Source organism: Corvus cornix, chromosome 4, assembly GCF_000738735.6.
Source record: "Corvus cornix cornix isolate S_Up_H32 chromosome 4, ASM73873v5, whole genome shotgun sequence".
Taxonomy (NCBI): Eukaryota; Metazoa; Chordata; class Aves; order Passeriformes; family Corvidae; genus Corvus; species Corvus cornix.
Genome location: NC_046334.1, coordinates 61,112,115 through 61,133,602, shown reverse-complemented (window position 1 = coordinate 61,133,602; position 21,488 = coordinate 61,112,115). Strand labels below are relative to the sequence as shown.

General features: G+C 38.1%; 1 protein-coding gene and 1 long non-coding RNA gene across 14 annotated transcripts in view; one reads left to right on the top strand and one right to left on the bottom strand.

The window, feature by feature from the left end:
- The window catches only part of JAKMIP1 (janus kinase and microtubule interacting protein 1), a 228,040-nt gene that overhangs the window by 107,938 nt on the left and 98,614 nt on the right, over positions 1–21,488 (top strand). For 8 of the 11 annotated variants that reach the window (XM_039551318.1, XM_039551319.1, XM_039551316.1 and 5 more), the window contains 6 exons: positions 2,027–2,128; positions 4,869–4,922; positions 5,890–5,955; positions 8,367–8,435; positions 11,600–11,677; positions 13,236–13,439. In XM_039551318.1, the coding sequence (XP_039407252.1) occupies positions 2,027–2,128; positions 4,869–4,922; positions 5,890–5,955; positions 8,367–8,435; positions 11,600–11,677; positions 13,236–13,439 (573 nt within the window). Of the gene's footprint in view, positions 1–2,026; positions 2,129–4,868; positions 4,923–5,889; positions 5,956–8,366; positions 8,436–11,599; positions 11,678–13,235; positions 13,440–15,863; positions 20,542–21,488 lie in introns of those variants that run through there. The other 3 variants (XM_039551321.1, XM_039551323.1, XM_039551324.1) reach the window with 3 other exon arrangements.
- LOC109144934 lies at positions 5,023–21,233 on the bottom strand. 3 transcript variants are annotated; one of them, XR_002045994.1, is made up of 7 exons: positions 21,004–21,233; positions 12,435–13,733; positions 11,857–11,918; positions 11,052–11,168; positions 8,944–9,098; positions 6,948–7,119; positions 5,023–6,327 (listed from the first exon to the last, which is right to left on the bottom strand). It is a non-coding gene; the product is annotated as an uncharacterized LOC109144934 (long non-coding RNA). The 3 variants fall into 3 exon arrangements; XR_002045992.1 differs by lacking the exon at positions 11,857–11,918 and having other exon boundaries at positions 21,004–21,232; XR_002045993.1 differs by lacking the exons at positions 8,944–9,098; positions 11,857–11,918 and having other exon boundaries at positions 21,004–21,231.

Sequence of the window (21,488 nt, the reverse complement as noted above, 5' to 3'; positions counted from 1 at the left end):
ACGTTTCACCAAATATCTTGGCATGTGTAACTTCTCTGATAAAGATGAAAATGTCATGTCTTCCTGTTATGTGGATGTTCTTTTTGTCTGACGTTTCTTAATCTTTTTTTCATCCTTTATCAACCATATGTTTTGATGTCGTAGCACATTATATTCAAAATGATGAATTTAGACTATTAGAATTTCAGTAGATGTTCAGAAAAATAAATATGCTTTCTAATACATATCTTTATATTTTATTAAATAACTGTAAAGTAAAATATAGAACAATTTAGCATTTGAATTGGCAGTTGCACTAGAAACTGCTTCCTAAAGTGTGGGTGTTCTTCGAAGTAAAACTATCCAAAAAAGATTTCATAGGAAACTAACAAATATTCTTCAATACATCCTTCATGAATGTATTTTTCACATGGAAGAATCACATCAAAAAGAGCTCGGTGTGTCATGTCAAGTTTTGTCATGTGCCAAAGCTTAGAAAACTTCTTTCACAGAATAACAATGGAAGTATTTTTGTGTGATTGCAAGAAAAGACTTTTTCCTTAGTAGACAAGCATGTAGACACAAATGTGACTGACAATGCAATGCTTTAGGAAAACCATCAATTCTTCTGGTAATCAGGACAGTATTTTTTAGAGCAGTTAAGTTATTTCAGTTGAAAATTAGGTAAAGTATAAAACACAATCATTTATTTATCAATTAAAGCAAGCAAGTTTAGGTGAGTTGAATGCAATAGCAACTGATGAATTTTTAACAGTATCTAAAATCCTAACTGAATTTTGATAAGAATTAAAGTTCTGGTTTTGGTTTACAACAGCTAAGTCATTATTTAAGCCCATTTCAGAATTAGACTTTTGATGTAAATATTATCTAAAATAAAACCTCTGAGGGGGAAAAATGCATAGACTATGGAGATTTTTTTTTTCTCTCTACGTTGTAGTTTCAAATTAGGTTTAAACTAGTTAATGAACAAGATTTGCCATGCTTTGTAACTTGCTTAAGTGAGTGGATGCAGCCTGCCTGCCGTATCAATTAAAGCACCTCTTTTGTGATTTAGAAAATGGAGTGATACATGGATGGTCATAGGAACTAAAATATTCGTAGTAGTGCTCTCTCTCAGTGAGAAAATGAAAGCTCATGTTGCCACAGTGTCCCCTTGTAATATGGAGATGAAATCTGGTGTTTCTTGCTCATGTTCTCGTGGCCAGAGAGAATTCGGAGTAAGACCCAGTGCCCTGGTTGCCCAGAGCCTTCAGTCCAGTCATTTTTCACAGGCACATTAATATTTAATTTAGGTAAAATTGCTTGTTTATTATTTTATGTTGTTTCTGCCTTCAGAATAAATAATAGGTTGGTATTTTGAAGAAATGCATGGAAGTCATGTACATGGACTAGATAAGTTTTAGATATACTATAGCTTTAGATAAAAGGAAGTTCATAATTTTTCGTTTTGGCACAAAGAACATCATAACTGTAGAACAGTGCTGCCTTTCAGCATATTCTGACATCCTGGGCTGTGCAGTGAATATGAATGGGGATTTTAAATGCTCTAATAGGAAGAGACTGTAGAATAAACAAGGAGCAGGCACGCAGGTTTAGTTATAGTGAGAAAATCTTCAATAATACTATTTCATGATGGAGTTCAGGTTTTTTTTTCTGCAGATTCTTCTTTCTGAATTGTTTTATTGTTCCATGAAAAAAAAAGTAGTTAAATAAGGTTATAATCAACATAAAAACCTGCAGAGTGTTTTAGGGCTGCAGTCAATTAGGGCCACTGTTGCAAGGGTTCTGCAGCTGGGGAGCATCAGGTAACTTTGCAGAAACTGTGTGCATGGAATCAGTTGGCAGCTAACACTATTTTTGTATTTAGCCAAAATTCTTCAAATATGGTAAAAGTAATAGGAAATACCATAGATTTGGAGTGGGAACAGGAATCTGCCTTTTTAATGTAGAAGTATGTTTTGTAAAGGTGGGGAATAAATGTCAGTGTGTAATCACAAATGTTATTTCTAAACAAATCTTTCCTCAGGAGAGAGAACGAAGATCGCCAGCATTTAATCTTCATATAACCACCTTCCCTGAAAACAATGGAAGTGCACTTCAACTGTTCTGCCATCAGGAAGGAATAAAGGTATATGCAGAGCACTACAAACAGTTGGATGGCTAGGAACCTTTTTTGAATGACCAATCTAGTATCCAGACAAATGGTTTGACACTTGCAGGAAGAAAATGTGAAAAAATAAATTTAGTAAGAAAATATATTTTTAACTGGGGAAACGGTTTCATAAGAATATATTCTGGTCATCTGTCAGGAGTTCCTCAGTGAAACTGAAGGCTGGTCAATCAAGATAATTTACATTCGGTCTAGGGAGGAATGTGGATGTTGATGTGATTGTCAGGCTTGCTGCAGTACATGGTTTTTGATATTAAATGTCTTCATCTTAGTTCCAAAATACGACATTCAGTTCTTATTTTACATCCCAATTTAGTGAAACCTTTTGTTTGTTGAATGAATATGCTTAAGTTATTTGCCAAGGACGAGGGCCTTGAAGCACGAGTTGCCTGATCCAAAACTCATTCAGATAGGTGGAACTCTTGTAGAACAAGAACAAGATAAACATCAGAATCTCCCTTGATGAGCTTCTGATACAAGGAGGCAAGAATTACTCTTTTCACTCCTGTTCCCCCACAAACAGGCTATTTATGCAACTTGATTTTCATGCTAGTTCACTTAAGATTGAATTCAGACTTGTGTTGTCAGTAATGTTGCACAACAGGCCAGGGTAACTTTTCTACAAGTAACTAAAGCATAATCTCAGAGCCACTCACTAGTGATTTATCGTCATATTTTTAGTTGTGCTTACAAGTCCTCTTATAGGAGGCTTGTTGCTATTCAGTTCTTTAATGAGCACAGTATGATCTCTAGAGGAAATAAACTGAAATTGTTGGCTGCATATATTTAGGAAGCTGCCTAGTTAAAGGATGATTCTCACCTAGAGATTTGGTTGGATACTTATCCCTCAAACCACACCAAGAGTCGTCCATTAGCATATTACCTACCTCCTACCAGGAGGCAGACCTGCTTTTAGCTTATCTGTTTTTCTAATCTGCATGTTGGCTGTAGCAGGTACAGTGTACCAGAATCCATAATTCCTATTTTTTTCCATTGTCATCTGGGATATGTTTTAACAGGTGGGTGCTTTTCAATCTGCCTTTCAGTTTGTTTACCTGAAAGGTGGGGCAGTCACCTAATATGGGCAGAGTGAAATAGTTGACCTTTTATCTGTTTTCAGTGTTTTTCAAAATTATTAGCCATCAGTAGCAATTGTAGATTCCAGCATGATGCAAAATCTAATTTGGTTTCTGATTCTTCCTTTATGTGTCATATGGAAATAAATTAATTAGAATGATTATTTCTGGCTCAATAGATGCAAGTACTTTCATGTCTTAGTAAATTCCATTCTTCCCTAGTGTTACTGGTGGGGTAAAGAAGTTAGCGGGTAGCATTTGGGAACACCCCTGAAGTTTTTGGGGAAGGAGGGAGGGAACTTCTCAGGATAGAACAACTTGAACACAACACATGGCCCTGTGCCATGTGGGCCTTTTCTAAGTGCTGAATATGAGTAGAAGTAGAGGCTGGCAGCATTTAACAAGGCTCTTTTGCTTTATGTATGTGTATTAAGCATTTTGGACTAACACAAATTGGTCTGTTCCCATGTTCTCAAGGCTTCCTGCCTTCAAATAGCATGGCTGCATACAAGCTGTCAGTGGAAATGGTCCCTGGTCCATGTTAACTTGCAGACCAAACTTGGGATAGTTCAGGAGAATGTGATTACTACTGGTTAAACAGTTCCATGACCCTTTCCAACAACTTTTTAAACTTAAATAGAGTTCTGGGGCCAAGGAACGGACCCTGGAACAGTGTTAAATACAGACATCATGTGATTTTTATCAGGAAAAGGTTCTTCACCCAGAGTGTGGTTGGGCACTGGAACAGGCTCCCCAGCACAGTGGTCACAGCACCAAGCCTGACAGAGTTCAGTAAGTGTTTGGACACTGCTCTCAGGCATATGGTGTGACTCCTGGGGATGGTGATGTACAGGGCCAGGAGTTGGACTCAATGATCCTGATGCATCCCTTCCAACTCAGCATATTCTATGATCCTGTGATTCCATGAATTTATTCCTCTCTCTTTTGAATCAGAGGAGTGGTTTTCTGTATTTCAGTGGCTGAGCCTTAATAAGGATGGGCTGTTTGGTTAGTTATCTGAGAGCTGAGTGGCAGCAAAATGTGGCTTTCTAATCAGAAAGATGACTATGAGCTAATAATATTTGGAGGAGCATGTTCAGCCCACTGTGCACATTCCCTTCTGCCACTGTAAGGCTAATTTGAATCTCCACAGTTTTGTTTAACAAAGAAAATAAAAAGCAAGCCACCCAGCAAACCTTCTTAGCAATTATTTGTCATGCTCTCTGTCCTTTTAACTTCTGTAGCTTGATGTGGTTGATGCTCCACTCCAAACAAACAAAAAAAAATTTTTTAAGCCCTTTATCTTTACGACTTTTAAGCCTGTTTATCAGTTTTAATCTTTCCTCTATGCACATTAGCCAGATGATGTGTGAATGATACAGGGACATTCTGCCCTCGTGCACAGACATCCAGGTTGCTTGTCATAATTGAGAGTGATTTTTGGTTTTGTCTTTGAAAGTATCAGTAACCCTTTTGTAATTGTGATGCAAAACTAATGTTTCACTTATTTACATTTGAAGTCTTTTAGGATGCAGAAGTGGATAAAGGATACATAAAATGTAGCATACAAAAACTGTTTCTCACCTATTTCATAAAAAGTAAGTGTTGAACATCTTTTTCAGGACGTGAATATATCTGAGCTTATGAAGAAGCTAGATATTCTTGGAGATAATGGGGTAACAATTTTTTACTTTTAAATGTACCTTCAGTTTCATGGTTAATTTAAAGCATTTTTTTCCCCACAGCAAATACTGACATCCAAGACAATGCACAGGATGATTTTTATATGCCTGTATTTTTATGAAAAATATGAATGGTTAGGAAATGCTTTTACAACATGAAATATTTTAGTTAAACTGGTGGTTGTGCAAGGTGTATTTTTTTAAGGTAGGATTTGGTCTTGACTGAATGACATGGAAAAAAAGTACTGTAATAGGCAAAGTGAAAAGATACAAACCAGAGGTCAAAACCAGACCAAGTTGCTTGTGAATTATCCCTCCTGAGTAGTAATAGTAGCACCTTCTGCTGTGAAGGCTATCACGGCCAGGAGTGGATTTTCTGGGAGAAGGGCAAGGATAACTGTCTCCCCTTTTTCCTCTTTATTGCTAAATACAATGTAAAATCTTGGTCGCATATTTGGGGCACAAACATCTGGGGAGCTGAGTCCAGATTATAGCTAGGTTTAACAGATTGATGTCTTTATAATACTACTTTAAAGTTCTAGATTTGCATGTTATGTTGCAAGTCCTGTGGAGGTTTCTATGATACTTACTCTTTGCATTGTTTTCTTTAATTGGAAGTCTGAAGTGCATGAAGGGGAGATTCACTTGCTTAGTCCAGTGAACTGGCAAAAATAGGAAAAGAATTGCAAAATCCCTGACTGAAACCACTTAATTTTCATTGAATGATCTGTTTCATTGAATGATCTGTTGAAAGTGTTGTGGGGCTGGTATGCTGAAATAGAGTAGAACTAAGCACCCTTGGTTTAACTTTCAATACTTTCAGTCATGGAATCCTATTTGGTCACGTCTATAATCCTAAATGTTATAACTGATCTATTTTTTAAAGTATGGTTAAAACTTGCTGCTTGTGTTAAAGGATGAATTTTTAATCCAATTTAAAATGCATCTTTTTGTGTTTTAGAATTTGAGAAATGAAGAGCAGGTTGCAATAATCCAAGCTGGGACTGTGCTTTCCCTCTGTGAAAAGGTAGAATTCAATAAATATTTTTCTCTGCTAAAAACTGACCATGTCTTCTAAGATACCTCATAACTTTGCCAGGGAAGCACGGCTTTTCTGTTCAGGTCATCTGAATTGGAGCATGTATTCATCCTTACATGAATGTTGGGATTGTGGTGTCTTGAGGTAAAGCCAAACTTAAGAAAGAAACCCAGTTTAAAAATAAAAACATGTTTTGGAAATATTCCCTTGGCATAAAATCCACTTAACACAAGAGACTTAATTCACAGAATTGCTGGTGTCCTCAGTGCTCTGGGAAGAGATGTAAGGTGCCCATGGTCCCTCTTGGGCTCATTTTTGTGGATGACTGAAAAAGCTCACAGTAGTCAGTGGTCCTTTCCTCTGTAAATCAGTGGACATAGAGAAAAAAGTAGTTTGCACAAGATAAGTAATCAATCAGGTCACTCATTTCTGTATGGCTAGTTCTTTACTGCCAGAGAGTATTATCTGTATATGAATAAGGGTGACATTTAGAACTAAGAAAGACTTGCATATTTCTCTGAAGAAGATCTGTGCATCCTTTTCATGTGTTTCTATTAAATCTTTCCTGATGTATTGTTGAAATTCAGAATCAGAGATTTTAAATTAAAATTTGAGCAATTTTAATAATTGCTTTAATTGATATAATTTTGATAATCTACTTACCTAAATACATTAAAGTAAATAATCTACATTAGGTAATTTAATAATCATTAATTTGAGTAATTGCTATAAGCAAAATAAAAATGGGGAAAAGAGCTAAAATCCCTATGGTTTTCACTGTGTTGTGGCATTAAAAGAGAAGGTGATGATTTTAGCACTTTACATCCAAAAAAGGAAAGTGGAAGAACCCTACTATAAAAGGCTAAGATATAGCATCCTAAAAACACATGGTTGTGTCTCCTGTGCCCCTTGGTTCCAGAAAGGCTAACAGGAGTAGAAAGATCAAAATAAACATTTCGTTTTGCGTATTGTTTGCATACCTTCAAAAAAATTGGACCTGTAATTTTTGCAAACAGCCCTTCACTTGATTGAGGGTAGCTGTGAGAGATGCTCAGGATTTCCCATTTCCATTGATTTCAAAGGTTCAGAATGCTCACGGTCTTGCTGAAAATCAGTGGTGAGGCTTTCCTTAGGAATATCTTCAGCCTGTCACTGTTGAAATGAAGAAAATGAAGATGGTGAAAATAGAATCTCTGGGCAATATGGTGTTCCTGTTAATTTTTTTCTGTAGAAAGCTAACCTGCTAAAGAGATAAAACAAATTTCTGTTTTCATTCATCAGTCTCTTAAAGTGGAAGGTTCAAAATGATGAAGTAATGAATTCACATTTTGTTTGTTTGTAAACGTCTATTTGAAATTTCCTATCCAGATCTTTAAGGAAAAAGCTAGTATGTCATTAATTCCTTTGAGTCTGAGCCCTAGTGAATTCACCAAAACACTAAATTAAAGGAGTTGATGTACAATGGTTACCAAAAGATTTAAAGCAGATATGAGTAGTCCAGTGTTAGTAAACAAGGTATTTGAGGAAAGGGATAATTACCAGTGGCAAAGCTGTGGTTGGTTTGAATGGGAGCTGGTGCTGCAAAAAGAAGCATTAGTCTAAAATCTGCTCTCTGTAAGCTAGTCATGGGCCCTTATTGTAGACCAATACGGAAATGAAATGAAACAATTCAGAACTGACCATTCCCATCCATTCCAATGAACTTAAATTGAAACACTAATATAATCCTGGTGATGGTTAGTAATTAAGCAAGAACCTTGTATCCATGCATTTAGCTATTATGATGTGTAATTTTTACTTTTGGAATGCAATGGCTGTTGTTCATTCTGATTGTTTTGAATGTCACCATAATGATAAGGGATTCATAGTAGCAACAAGAGCTTCCACCTGTCTGTCTGTCTGTTTTATTTTTCCCTCTACATTACCAAAGTTTTACAAGGGAGCCTCTTCCCATAATGAGTGCGGCAAACCATGCAAAATTAAGTGCTGAGTTTTCTATCTTGTCTTTTGTTTAAATTGCCCTCTGGAAAAACGCAGGACTGGAGGCCTGAAGTCAGATGATGGTTTCACAAATCAGGCCAACAGGCATTTGAGTAAGAAACAATCAGGTTGATTTTGCATTCTTGACCCAAACCTGTGTTGTTTCTTGAACTTTACAGGGAAAAACCCCATTTAATTTACTGTAGGAAAGCAACCTCCACTCGTTAGTCTTCAGTGTGTCTCTGCAGTCCTCCATTCTGCCTGTGCTCTCACAGCCTCTTTATTCATTCAGAGTGAATAGATAGCATGGGGAGGAGCATATGCCTGGAAGTGTTGGCAACAAACTTGCAAGATGTTTGGTAGAAACTTTTTCAAAAGTTCTGTTCCTTTTCTATTTTTTCCTCTTCACACTGCTGTAGTGGTTGAAACAGATAGAGGGAACAGAAGCTGCACTGACACAGAAGATGTTAGACCTGGAGAATGAAAAGGTAAGGAACAATAGCTAAAAGTATAATTCATTTAGCTAAAACTCATCTCAAGGGAATGTGTATATATTTCATCCCAGGCTGGTTTGCTGCCTTTCTCTGGTTAACGGAGATGGCTTCATGGTAAAATCAGCAAGTGGTTTCTAGAATAATCTGTTGCTTGTATTCTTTGGGGTGAGACGGAACTTCCAAATCTATATAGAATGAAAATAGCAAAATATATACAAATTAGGGCACAAAGGTGTAACTGCAGAGCACATTAACCAAACAGTGTGAAACTGTCTTTGTGCTTTCTTTGTGTATTAATTTTTTGGGCAGCAGCAGCATCTTTTTAGTCTTGGGGTCATGCTAGTAGAATTGGCAAGGGTATTTCTTTGCTCTCTGGTACTCAGCTTCTGGACAAGCTGTCAAGACCTCTTACTCCAGTTGACCTTTCTTGCCCCCTGGTCTTCGTGCCTAAAGACAGGATGTTTTCTCAAAAACATTCTTCTCTCTTGAAGAACAAACTGACCTTATTTTTCCACGTTGAACAATTTTAGAAGGAGTGCTTGGTTTTACTGTTTTACCATGCATGCTGTGCTTCACATCTTCAAATGGCTTTCCAAACACTGATTAATCCTCACCACACCTTTTACAGGTAGATAAATAAGCAGCATTGCATTCATCCTAAAGAATAGGACAATGAGACAGGGAGGTTAAGTGATTTGCCCAGGGCCACTGAAGAAGTGTGTGTTTGAGTCACAAACAAAAAGAGAAGTGCTCAGACTGTGTTCTCTGTTGAGTGTAACCTGTCATACTGATTGTACTTTAACATAGATAAGATACTTTCCATGTGTAGTATTTCTTTATTTTTAACTCTTGTTTTGGAAAAATACAAAGGCTTGGGGAAAGGAAAGTGCCCACAAATACTAGACTCTTTTGTAAAAAGCACTGGAAAAAAAATAGGGTGTTTATGACTTGATATGTTATCTTCCCCCTTATTATCTGTGATGTTTTCAAGCCTTACTGAGGACAGCCCTTGCATCTATTTGTTTAGCACAGCAATCTGGGAATCTGCATCCCTAATGATTGACTCAATGAGTTGCAAAATTATATTCTAGCATGAGAGTTTTAGAAAGACGGCACTGGTTTAGTCATCCTTGAAACGCATGTTGAGAGTCTGAGGTCCTATTCTTGTTTCCTTCCCTTTTGCTTTCTGTGGGCAGCTTTTGCTATCCCTTTTGGAGACGTAACATGATCAGGGCAACTGCATTGCTATTCTGGGGTCTGGTGGTAGCTCTGACCCACTTTATAGTCTCAGACAAATCAATCTACCTCTGTGGTGTCAGACACCTGTAAGAAAGTCAGGACCAGGCCTGTCCTTTGCTGTGCAGTCACAGTGCATGGTGGTGTTTCATCCTGTACCTCAGCCTTGCAGTTTCTGTAACCCATCCATGTCAGAAAACATGCCACCTGGGTAGTCAAGGTGGGATTCAGCTGCATAAACATGGTGTCTAATGCCATATCACATTCTCCAGAGTTCTGAACTCAGAGTTCTGAACTCAGAGTTCTGGAGATGTCCACAAAGGGCTGAGAAATAGGTCCTACAGGACTTGTTGGAGCCCCTTTCCCTTCAGGACCAGTAGCATATTTAGAATATGTTGGAGCAGCAGATTCTGAAATGGCTATCATAGCAATAGATGCCTATCTGTTGTCAACCAAATTCCAGCCCCAAGATCACGGCCTGACTTAAACTTTGTGTTTGCCTTCAGTACTAATGAATAGGTAATTAAAAGAACTCCAAGTTTACAAAATAAATTAATTATAAATATTATACTTCTTATACAGAGAACAAGTAGCACCTTGTTGCACTGAATTGTCTAATACTGGTCTTACATGTTGCTACAGTCAACAGTTCTACACTGAAAACTGACAGAAAAGTTGTCAGAAGTCCACATATATGTCTGAAGGCAAAATTTGGCCGAATAAGTGACTTTGAGGCAATCCCATATCCAGTAAAACTAACCAGAACAGCAATGTTTGAATTTTTTAATACTGTTAATAAAAGCTGCAATTAGTGATCTTAAGAACCCTATGTATTTAATTTGGCATTTATTCTATAGGTTGAGGAAATGCAAAAGTTTGTTGATTAGAAGAAAGAATGATGGAAAATATTAAATGCAGTCTAAGAGCTTTTCTACTTTCTGGTCTAGTACTAATTCTTTTGGGTGTGAAAACCTGTTTTGAAAGAAAAGCTAATTAAATTAAGTAACTATTTTATGTTCTATGTACTATCATGGAACCTGGTCTAGGGGAAGGTGTCCCTGCCCATGGCGGGGGGGTTGGATCTAAATAATCTTTGGGGTCCCTTCCAACCCAAACCATTCTATGATTCAAAACACTCTAAAAGCTTGATTAATCAGACAACCATTTGAATGTCCACTACTTGCTTGAAACATCATGTTTTGGATACTGAGTTCCGCTGAAATCCCAGTCTGTGGGGTTTATATATAATAACTGTGAAAGCTGAGGAGTTTGATTTTTAAGAACAAAAGTAAACAATCCCTGTAAATCTTTGGTATTTTGAAAACTTCTCCAGCTCTTCAGCTAGTCACTCAACCTCTCTGGGCATCACTTCACCTGTTTGGCCTTCTGCCTGTACAAGCTGAGGACCAAGTTGTTACTTCAGCTCCAGTAACACGTCACGGGATGGTGCTGCAGAATCCAGCTGTGGCCCTGCCTGTTCGGGTTTCCTCCCTAGAAGAACAGATCAGACAACAGAAATTAGGGCTTTCCCCATGCAAGGGGGATGCATGGGATATTTTCATAAAGTGCCCTCTCTTGTGTTTCTCTTTTCCCTCCCTTGGCCTGCCCTGTGCAAGTTACAGCTATTGGACCAATGCATGTACATCACCTTTTGCTGCTTTGTGCACTTCTATCAGGTCCAGGCAGGTTTGTACTCTGGTGTAGAGGTCAATGCTTTCTAGGTACTTGTTAATGTGATACACATATTTGAAGTGTTAATATTGTAAATTCGGTATTCCAAATATCATTAAGATGAACATGGTCATTTGCTGTAGGTTTTCTTTTGCTTTCAAGTGGAAAGCTTGCATAAAAATGATGGCATTTATGATTCTTTATGAATTAGGATAAAGAACAAACGCTCCCTTGTTTTTATTATTGCTCAGGACCTGTTCAGTAAACAGAAGGGTTATTTAGAGGAAGAACTCGACTACAGGAAGCAAGCTCTGGACCAGGCATACATGGTAGGAAAAGAACAGTCATTAAACTTTCTGTTCTAACAGATTTGATAAAATGCAGGTTTGGTTTTTTCCTTTTAATTACAAATAGGGCTCTTTTTTACCTTATATTTTTTTTTTTTCTGCCAGACAAGAAATCAACTATTTCTTAAACAAAAATTTAGGAAATGGATTGTAGTACTTACAAGTGTAACATTTTTGCATTGCATTTTTTATTCTGTGAGATGCAAACATCTTGTTGATACATCTGGAATGGGAAAAGCTGGTTTATGTATGAACAAAACCATGACTGGTAAAATACGTCAGAAATTACTTCAGAACTTTTCCAGTATTTTTTTCCTGAAGCATTTGTAAGTATTACTGCTGCTAACCTATCTTAAATCAGGAATGCCTGTTCTTCCTATGCGATTCCTTCCTGTGCAATCCTATCCAACCTTACTCTTCCTGGTTTTCAAAAGGTAACCTGCGACCCTGCCTTTTCTCAGGATAAACAACAGCTAGGAATTACCCAGGAATTGGTAAAACTGCACACACAACTTTGCTAATAGTGAGACTTCGGGAAATGGCCTGAAGCACTATTTATACATTGTAAATGTTTCTTATGTGGAAAATGCTTTCAGAGAAGAAGCAAGGTCTAGTGCTCAGAGCCGGTAACAGAGATAAAAACAAGCAGGCACTATTTCTAGCACTGTGACCTTGGGCAAGCCATTTAACCTCTCTGTGCAGCTGTTTATGCATCACTAATATGGATGGAATTACCTACCTCACAAAGGTGTTATGAGGGCCAAAGGGATGTGGTCAGATGCTCTTGATCCAAATATTTTTAGTCTGGATGCTGGTTTTTGATAGGATCATACTAAACCCAGTAATCAGGGAAACACTGCCATGATTCTGTTCTTTTGGGAGTATAGTTCCCCATGCGAATGTGAAGTTCTCCTGTGTTCTCTGCTTTTCAAAGTACTCCAGTTTTGGTCAGTACATGAGGATCATGTTAGGAATCTGGCAGGCAGCAGGAGACGGATGAGGGATTAGTGTATACAAGTGTTCCTCCCTTCATTGCTTATGGCAAATTGGAACTAAGCCTAGTCAGTACATAGACTGTGAGCCATGGGTGTCAGGTCAGTAGGACCAGAGAGAGGGAAAGCAAGATTTCTGTTCACTGTTTTTCCTTTGGTTTTTTTATTTTATAGGATGGTTTAACAATTCAGTTGCAGTAGAAGGAAATCTGTTTTAATTAAATTTGTAATGTTCAGCATCAGGATTTGGAGTTCTATCAGGTATTGAATGCAGACTTATCTTCTGAATCTTTCTTAAATGGAAGAATCAATCATTTGGTAGAACAGGACCCATCTCCCGGGTGTCAATCCATGCCGGGAGGATGCGTGCACTCTGTGTGGAATGCTTCTCACTGCTCACGCTTGCTGCTTTCTGTCTACCTGTCTGTGTCCATCCTGCCCTCCTGCCTTAGCCTTTGCTTGCCAGCCTTCTCCTCTAGCTGTTGGTGGGTCGTTTGCTTGCTGGATTCAAACGTCAGCCTGTCTGTGTGTGATTTGGGTTGCACTAGAAAATCCAGGAGCTGGAAGCCACCCTGTATAATGCCCTGCAGCAGGACCCAGGCAGGCGGGCGAGCGAGTCGCTGACGGAAGCCCAGCGGGAGGATTTGCGAGCGGCGGTGGAGAAGGTGCGGCGGCAGATCCTGAGGCAGAGCCGTGAGTTTGACAGCCAGATCTTGCACGAGCGGATGGAGCTGCTGCAGCAGGCCCAGCAGGTAATCCCGGTTCTCTCTCCTCCCCCTTGGTGTTGGTGTTACCTCTGTGGTTGCCGCCACTGCCCGTATGACAGCATCGCTTCACCCTCACCTCATGGAGTTCTGTTCAGTCTGGTCTCTGTACAGCTCCCGTGCCAAGGAGCCGTGTGGTGTCAGGACCTGGTTGCGCTGGGCATGGTGCACACAGAACAAGTCACTGTCTCACCACAAGGTCCTGTTGCACAACCTTTCATGTGTGAGCAACCACACAGTCTTCCACAGGACTCCAAGGGGAGCTTTTTGCAAGTTTAAGGCCTAAATTAGAAAAAGTCAGAATGGAAGGTTATTAGAGTGTAACACTGTGGAAGGAGGAAGGGAAGAAACAGTCGTTACAGGAGTCCAAGTTTTTTATTTTTTCCCCCTTTTTATTTATTTTAGCTATTTATGAACTCTTTTAAATAAAACAAAAAAGATGAAGTCCCAGGAAATCTTTTAGGAGGCCATTTACGAGCTTTCACACCTTTAAATTCATTCAGAAAAGCCTCGTCTGTCCAAACTGCTTTCTTAAGCACAATTTTTGACAGCTTGAATTTGGCAAGGTCCTGGCCTATAGAGGTGTGATAATTATTTAGTATTGGTAGCATTGCTAGTGTTTCTGTGCAAATAGTCAGTGAAAGAAGAGAGCTGCATGTCTCAGGGTGTTAATTACTACAGCAGAAATAATTGTTTCCAAGGATTTTGGTTCTCCTTCATAGTAGACTCTGGAAGTTGCAGGCAGATGTCTTAGAACTTGAGTACTGCATGGCTACTTTCTGTGCAAGTCTGAAATCACATACTGTAAATGCTATGTAGATGTGTCCAGAACACTGTTGCTATTTCAGGTGCCTGACTAAGGTGCTGGGGCAAGAACTGCTTTTAGTTTAGTCCAAGCCTCTCTCTGTTCAGGTTGGCTTTGTAGATGAATATAGAGGAAACTGATGTAATGTGACCCAACACTGTTGTGATCATCTCCTGTCATCCTGCAATGGTGGGAAGTGCTTATGGTGGCAGTGAGCTCTGAGCTCCAGGAAGTCTTCTGTCTCTACTCCTTGACTCTGTTCCATTGGTTTGGAATTTGTAACATTGAGAGCAGGAGATGAACTTGTTTAATGACCTATTTTTAGTCATCAGCAATGGTGCACAGAAAACTGGAGAAGGTAGGTACCAGCTGGCACTAAAAGTGTCAGAAAGAGACAGTAGAGTAAATATATTAAATTTGGTAAATAAGGATGGAGCCAGATGCTATTAGTTTAGTATTATTAGTGTAGCTGAAAATTAGTGAGAATGGAGTTTTTTGCTAGCCTCTTATGCAGTCCAATTTCCCAGCCAGACTGTTGGTGTTTTACTCAGAACAATAACACAGTGCTTTTCGGTTGGGTAAATATTGTTTGTCAATGACATTTAATGGGTATGAATGACATTGTGTGTTGAGTAATGCCTCACCTAAATAATTGACAATTTCAGATTTTAACATCAGACTAGATATAGGTTGGTCCTTTGCTTTCACCAGGAATGTGGTTTGACACTGTTTGAAGGACTGCTATTGGATAGAGCCTTTTTGTGGCCCTTGTTAGAGTATATTTTCAGGGGACCTGGGCAGAGCCTCTAAGTTGAGCTCATGTAACAATGGCAAATAGAAAGGAAGAAATAGGAGTAGATTTGTAAAGTGAAACGGTTGTTCCAGAGGACTAAAAATCCATATTTTGTACATATCTGGGATTTAATTTAGATTTTGTTCCAATTTATTCCATGGCCTGCTTGCTATCAATTAGAGCACTTTATATGCACATCTGGAGCACATCTTTTAGTCCAGTTCATGTATTCACAGACTGCTTCACAACATAAGGTTGAATATGATGAGTGCATAGGAAAACAAAAATGCTAGCATAAACATAGCTTCGTTAGCCATGGATGTTTATGTACCTGTCTCCAGATCCATTTTATAGCATGTCATTAGAGTTTTGTGTTGTGCCCATCTCATTAGACATGCTAGTGTTACAGCCCTGCAGGACATGTTAAACTGAATTCCACTGCTTAATAAGCAGCTAAGTATTTTAGTCATCTATTTTTAACACACACACATGCATGCCCGCTCCCCACACACATACCCTATTAAACAGGGAAAACAAAGGCAAAGATGCTAGTTAATTTGCCTGGTATATTGGAGGGCTAATTCTCACTGGATTACTGTCATCTCACTAGCAAATGACAGAAGCTGAATGTTACACAAATGAAACCATATTTGTGCTGGCAGAATCCTAATGAATGGATAAAGCTGCACTAAGTACATCCCTTTCCTCATATATTTATGTCCGGGAGAAGTTTTGCTGACATTGTGACATCAGCAAACACCCATTGCACTTTGTTCTGGCAAAACTGTGGTCTAGACCTGGTCGTATTTTACAGTCTGCAGTGCCTCTACAGTGTGTGCAACACTTCTTCTTCCTCTGCTGGAGTGGAGGTTACAGAGAATGATAGGACAACAGGATGGACCTGCAAGGCTTCATACAGAGTCTCCTTTCTGCAAACACTTTCAAACTTCCCCTGAAACGGAAACCATGTACTAAAGACTCCAAATTCTATGAAACTTGGGAAGTTCAATCACTTCTAGAAGGCCTGTTTCTTTGCTTCCATTACCTTCTGGTCTGCCTGATACAAGGGCTTCAAAAGAGCAACTCTGCTTATATGGCAGGCTGGCAACAATCTTCTCAGAGTTTCTTTTCAGAGTTTCTGTATCAGACACAGAGTGGGGGTTCAAGGAGATCTGATGATGATGAAGGAGTTCTCACCTTCTGCCTGTAAATGCTCCTGACCATACATGCAGGGTGCAGAAGTGGTAAGGCATGTGGTGAATGCTGTAGGTTGGTATGCAGGGTTTCATTATAGATTAATTGCTTCATGCAGGGACTTTGAGGATTTAGCTTGTGAGGTGCTGGTTTTACAGAGCTGGTAAATGTCCTTCCCGGGGAATGACTGTCTGGAAGGGACAGGGATGGGCATAAGGAAATGGGTAAATTGTTGCCCAGGTGTGAGCTTGTGCTGCTTTATGTGTTCTTCTTTGTCCAGATACAAAGCTTGAGTTCTTAGCCACTGGGTATTAACTTTGTTCCAGTGAAATAAATATATTTTAGGATGTTAGGCTCTGTATTACATTCGTAGATCTGTTCTTCTTGGGCGTATATAGCCTTACATTATTATTGTTCATTAGTGTATAAATGGAACCATTCATGTATACCCATTGTTCATTAAGGAAACCAGGCCTCTGTGGAGCCAAATTAGACAGACTGTGAGATTAGATCTGCTTGCTAAGGCACACAACACTTTTATTAAACCCAGAGTGCAACATGCAGGTCTGGGGGACAGATCCTCAGCTGAAGCATGTTGGCAGTACTCCCTTTAAGTCAGAGAGAGTGCTCTGATTTACACCATCCTCTCTGTTTGGAGGAGGTAAAACATGTTAATTAAAAATCTGTCATGAGCAGCTTGTGATATTTGCTTCCAGCAACAGGGCATGTGCAGTTCAACCGCCACTCCTGCGGATATTGCCATCAAAAAAGTCTCATTGTGCTACACTGCTATTACAACCTTTTGTAAATCAGTGTCTGGTTTATTTTTAGCAGGACTTCATTTAAAAGTAACAAGTGTGCTCTAGTCAGTGCAGTGGCATGACTTCTGTGCTTTTTTTGAAAATATGAAGGTCATTAGCAGTCTCTGTTGAGAAGGGTTATTTTTTATGTATATATTTAAAGTCATTTCTAGAGGGAGAGAAAAATGTGTTGTGTAGCTATAAAATCCATCTCTGGGAAAAGAGAGAACAGAGAAATACGAAGTGTTTCTGAAGTAGTGGTGTCAGCTTCCTAATTAAGCAAACTCAAAAAACAAAAAAACAAACACCAAAATGCCCCAAATAAAAAAAACAACAGCAGCCCAAAAAATACTAATACAGAAAATCCACACAGCATCATGGTTAGTTCACCTTAATATATTGTAATCATCTTGTCTTCTAAAACTTGTAAATATTTAAATGTCAATTACACCTTATATAAATCAAACAAAACCCAAAATACATTCCTGTTGGTTTTACTGTAGCTGCTTCTGGAGTATGAAACTGGGGAAATTCATCAGGAGCAGGCTTTAAATTAGGATTGATTTATTCAAATTGCACTGTTGGCAGTATTCAAACATGAAGAAAATCTGTAATAGAAATATAATTTATTCTGATTTCATCTGAAGTTATTTTAAATCCAAAAAGAAGATAGAAAATCTTTGAAGGATAACAGATTGGCACGCAGTTCCAAAAATGGTTGCTGCCAGTCAGAAGGTATATGAAAGACAGATTTTATTAATGTAGTCCAATAATTTCCCAGAGCAGTCTTACCTTTGTATAAAATTGTAAAAAAAAAATAAAAATAAAAGATATGTTAGTTCATTGTGTCATCAAAAAGTGTGAAACGTTTTTTTTCCCCTAAGTTGCACTGTAGTACCATACTAAACTGTTTTATTCTAACTTGAGTTAGAATATTCTTGTGTGAAGCTCAGTTTTACAGAGTAAAAGAAATCATTTCTTCTAGACCTGAATATAAGACATCTATGGACTTCTGAAGTCGTCCAATTCCAGCTTTAAATAGTTGGAATATAGCTGTAAAAATTTTAACTATGGTTTCTTGAAGCTAGGGCATCTACTCCCATGATCAGATTGTATTATTCATCAGTAATAAGAGCAGAAATTACCACTTTATTTGCATGTTTTACTAGAAGAAGGCAAAGCTTTAGGACAGAGCAAGTACTGGCCTCCATGTGTCACTGCCATAGAGAAGGATTCACTGTGGGTGCGATGCCTTGGGCACTGCTTTTCACGGACACTGAGGAAAAGTCAGAAGCATCGATGTCTTTTTTTATCCTGAAATGTCAAAATATCCCTTGAAACTGAGAAACAACAAACTAATTTTCTTCACTAAGTTTCTTAGTTCTTTTTCTGACCAGCAGTTTTTTTCTGAGGGCACAGTTCTTCTGGCTTAAGGGCCAAACAAAGCTATGGCAAGTGCCATTGCTCCATGAGTTCTTCCTGCTCTTTTGTATATGGACAACTTTTCCATATACAAGGAGAGTAGCTTGTGTGCAACCATAGGGTTGGATGTCACCATATCTATATGGTCATATTGGCTCAGCCATTTATAACATATATTTGTTTGGGGAGGAGGGCTGTTGGTGTTTGTTTCTCACCCAAGGAGAATTATTAAGGCTTAATGGTTGACTGGGAAGGCTTTTGGGGGAGGGAGACCGGGAGGGAGGATGCTGTGCTCAGTGTACCTCATTGATAGGCATAAGAAGGTGTTGTCTTAAATCTGCCCTCTTTGGCACAATGCTTTGTGACAGAGAACACAAGTTAAAGACAACTCCTCCTCTGCCATGTTGCCTTGTGCCAGAGAGCCTGGCTCAGTCAAAAACTCACAGCTGTGTCACACAGTTTAGAAATCAGGTAGAAGTGTTACTATGAACCTTCCTCTAATAATAATTGGGGAGGCTCAGATTATTTTTCCTCTGAATCTACATAGATTTAATGGTGTAATGTTTTTATTTTGAATCTGAAGTGTTAAGGTGGTGGCTGTTTGCATACAATAGGAGGAGGGGTACATAGAGCAACCACTGATTTTTCTTTTTTTTTTTTTTTGCAGTTACTCATGCTTGCTTAGTATTAATGTTCTGTACTTTTTTGTTCAAAGCGTAATAGATTACTGTTGATAATGCAATTTTTGTATTCATGAATCACTCTTAAAAGCATCTGATACCACAGCTGTATAACTGTCATCAATATTCATCAAGGCCATCATGACTAGGCTAATCATGGTTGACCTGTGATATTGATTTGCCATGCAGGAGTGAACATGGAGTCTTTCACGGCATTATTGCTGCTATAATGACAATATCACAATAAACTTCTGTAATTTCCCACAGCTGACATGCATGGCAGATGAGAGTTAATTTTAGTAATTCCTGTATGTTCATCTTACAGTGTTTTCTTGTGTACGTTTTCTTTATAAAGTCTTCAACTGTGTCTGCTCTGCATATTGCCTTAATAATGCTACTTGTCTGAATAAGTCATGATAGCAGTACTGCTGTAATACCTAAAAAATGTATCTGAAAGGTCTGCTCTCTTTGTCCTAAACAAGGAATGATTGAGGTTCTACTCAAAGTAAGAGCAACTCTGTGCCTTGCAATAATATTAGCATCAAGAAAACTCTATCTGAAATTTGAATGCTGAAATCCTCTCATCTGAAATCCTGTTTCTTAGAAAAAGCCAGTGGGAGCTGAGGAAAGGCAAGCCTAAAAAAGAAAGTGTGTGAAGTTTGTTACAGAAATTAAGGATAAGTGTATTTTCATATGCACAATGCATACATATATCATTATAATTACCTACATGGGAATTTGCTATTTAAATATCTGAATGTAAAATAACCTAAATTTAATTACAAATAAATATTACATTATGCTTCTGGTTTTGTTTTTTTTCTGCCTGATAATGTGTCTAGGCTGTCACAGAGTCAGTTTTAAGATGTTGAATGTGTTTTGTCTTCTCAGCTCACATAGACTTAGCATAGCCATTCTATGTAAATATAAATATAGTATGGCTTAAATTAGTTTTTCCCTAATTAAAAGCAATAGGACTGTTGGTATTCTTCTATTAGATATCAATTTATGTTGTTGCATAAATTAAAAGATTCTCAGTGTTAAAAAAGATGAATCAAATTTACTAATAAATACTACATACATATAGTAATTTGTATCAGATCATAACAGTTATTTGGGGCTGAGTGCATTTATAAAATTCACTGGTTTACTACTACAAATATGACTAAATACATATGCTGAGAAATGCATCAGTGCAGCTGCTAAAAGATTCATTCTCCTCAGAAGGTCAAATAAAGAAACTAAAAATGCATAACAAAGATCAAAAAGAACAATTCTCCTACGTCAGTACCTATTAATTGGATAATAATGGTTGAGACTTCAGAACACAGAAAAGAATGAAATTTTTACCTGCTGTGCAAACAAAAATCATGATGAGAACCAGAGGGGTACAGTATTATCCAAAATGATCTATTATTATCATAGTCAACTGGCTGAAATGTACATTAAGTTTTTATTCATAAAATAAAATAAGATGTCAACAAAACCAGCTTAAGCTGATGCTGTTGCAGTGGCATTTTTTTTTCCTTATGACCATTATGCAAAATCACATTCTAGGAATATGGGATTAAAGGGAACATTTGGATTTCTGAATAAACACCCCTTCCAGTAGCAGATCCAAGAGCTTCGGTAATGCATATGACAATTGCCTATGCAAATTGTATTGTTAAAACACGACAGGCTTTTAAACAGCTGTTAAAATGCATTAGATTTCAAAAAGCCCAAGAAAATAATGTGTTTATCCATCACTTTAGTGATTTGAATAATAGCTAAAGGCAAGTCAGTTTATATTCATCTTAGTTTAAATTTATACATGTAACACAGTTATGCTGTTCACACTACTAAAGATCCTACATACCTGTGTCTTAACAGTGATGAGAATCTTCTTAAAATAATGATATAATGAAGCAATATTGATTCTTCCCTCTGTCAGATTGATAAAATATTCCCCATGCTAAATTTTGCTGCAGAATGAGGTACTTTCTTGATCATAAGATGGCTTCAGAGATTCAAAACATGGTTCATGTCAGATATAGTCTGCCCACAGTGCCTGTCCTGTGAATGTACATTAACCTGAACCTTTCCAACATTTCAGGGCCAGGCTCTAAGCAGCTTAGCAAATCCTTCTTTGTCTGCTTTGTGCTAAAATTATCAAATTGTTTTCTTGGATTTGCTGGTGAATGTAAATCCAATAAGAGCGTGTCACAGGAACTGTTAAGGTGATTTCTAACGCCCCTGATTAGTACATTCCTGTGTTTTCATGAGTACAGTAGCATGGCAGAGAGCATATTTTGCAGCTAGGTGAATTGATCTTCATGGTGTTGCTGTCTGTAAAACAGTACA